The 1,631-nt window shown below is 41.3% G+C and overlaps 1 protein-coding gene across 1 annotated transcript; it reads right to left on the reverse strand.

The window, feature by feature from the left end:
- Positions 1–626: 626 nt before the first annotated feature.
- LOC143019434 (uncharacterized) lies at positions 627–1,388 on the reverse strand. The gene has a single exon (XM_076175069.1). It carries the CDS (start codon positions 1,386–1,388, stop codon positions 627–629), a length of 762 nt encoding a protein of 253 aa, XP_076031184.1.
- Positions 1,389–1,631: the final 243 nt, after the last annotated feature.

Below are 1,631 nucleotides of genomic sequence, written 5' to 3' on the forward strand. Positions count from 1 at the left end.
ATTATATGACCGAGAGAAGGAGGGGGACATTTCCCCACCTGGGGATTTCCGGATGTGAGAGACCCGGAAAGCCCGACCCCTTCGCGGAACTCCAGGTCAACTCCCAGACATTTGGTCACATGAATTGCTTGGAACAGGAAGAATGAGGGTGACCTGACGGAGTTCCCACGTTCCTCTCCAAGCGAACCACATTTTTATGTATATAAAGGATGATCTAACTGCCTCACAGTTGTAACCCCTGAGGACAAACCCGGATAGGGTTCAAAACGTCGGGACTGTACCTGTTACTGAGTCCGGTGCATTTTATTCATTTTAGCATGGCTCCTGGACTCCAGCTTTTTCCGTATATATGTTACAGTAAGATTGTGAAACTAAGGATTTCGTGAAATCCCTAAAACTTTCAGGGAATTCGTGAAATTACTGTTTCATTTAGGGACTTCATGAAATTATAAAAATATCTAGGGATTTCATGTATTTACTGAAATGATACTCCAGTTATTTCATGAAATCCCTAATGAGAGTAAATACATAGAACAACAGAAGCTTTATTTTGAAATCTTATTCATAAACCATCATATCATAAAAAACAGGTATAAAATCAAGTAGAATGTATTAGCACATTAAAGCTAATGCTTATTTTTACAAGTCAGACTGTTGTGATACCTGCTATTACAAAGTTTCTTTGCTTTAAAACACTTGCATCTGTTTGTCTGACACTGTTTGCTACAGTCACAGTGAAAGAACCCTTGCCCACCAGAAGCTGTAGACCTGAGGGCTTGACGGAGTGTAATGGTACAGTCTGTGTTGACATAAGTTTCATTTAAAAGTCTCTGAGGACAAAGGTCAAACTGATTCCTGAAATACTTTGTGCTCAATATCTCAGCTTTCACTGCAATTCTGTACAAATAATTTTCATCTCTGTCAACAGTAACTCCAATAATGTTTCTTAGGTCACCTCTCCCTCTGTCAACCATAGGAATTGGAACAGCAACATTGTCTCCAACTTCACCAGCCTTTAGATCAATACCAGAGCGCTTTACCATTCGTTCTCCCTGGGATAACTGTGACTCACGTGCTCTTTTACGTTGATTGCTTATGTCTTCAACCCGCTTATCAATGGGTGCAGAATTCTCGCTCACTGACAGGAGCAGGTGGTTGCTCATCAGAGACAGAATGTTGTTCATCAATTTTTCATGTGTGGCAGAGATTTGCACATCAGTTTCATCAGATGTTGACTCAGTATTGGTAGATGATGGTGGCTGAAGTACTGTCAGAAGATCATCTTCAGATTTTAGCCTTTCAAGTATTTCAGGCGGGAGACTAGACGATGTCAGGCCAACTTTAGGGTCCTCTCCAAACATGGCTTTGTATGGTGTTCTATTTAGCATGGTGAGCACAATTCTTCTGTTGCTGAACAAATTTAAGTCCAACTATTCAGTCCTGCGTGTTATTGTCACTCATCCATGCCACTAGAATGTCTTTGATATCAGCATTTGCTCTTTCCACAGAGCCCTGGTTTTGCGAATGTCTGGGTTTGCCATGAACTAGTTTGAGCTGAGGCCACAACCGCTTTAGTTCTGTGATAACCTGAGCTGTAAATTCTGAACCATTGTCATTCTGGAGGATGGCTG

Source organism: Oratosquilla oratoria, chromosome 37 (genome assembly GCF_046742065.1).
Source record: "Oratosquilla oratoria isolate Oo_2021 chromosome 37, ASM4674206v1, whole genome shotgun sequence".
Taxonomy (NCBI): Eukaryota; Metazoa; Arthropoda; class Malacostraca; order Stomatopoda; family Squillidae; genus Oratosquilla; species Oratosquilla oratoria.

Excerpts from the sequence above, each read along its gene's own strand:
- LOC143019434 (XM_076175069.1), bottom strand. The coding sequence starts at position 1,388 with ATGCTAAATAGAACACCATACAAAGCCATGTTTGGAGAGGACCCTAAA.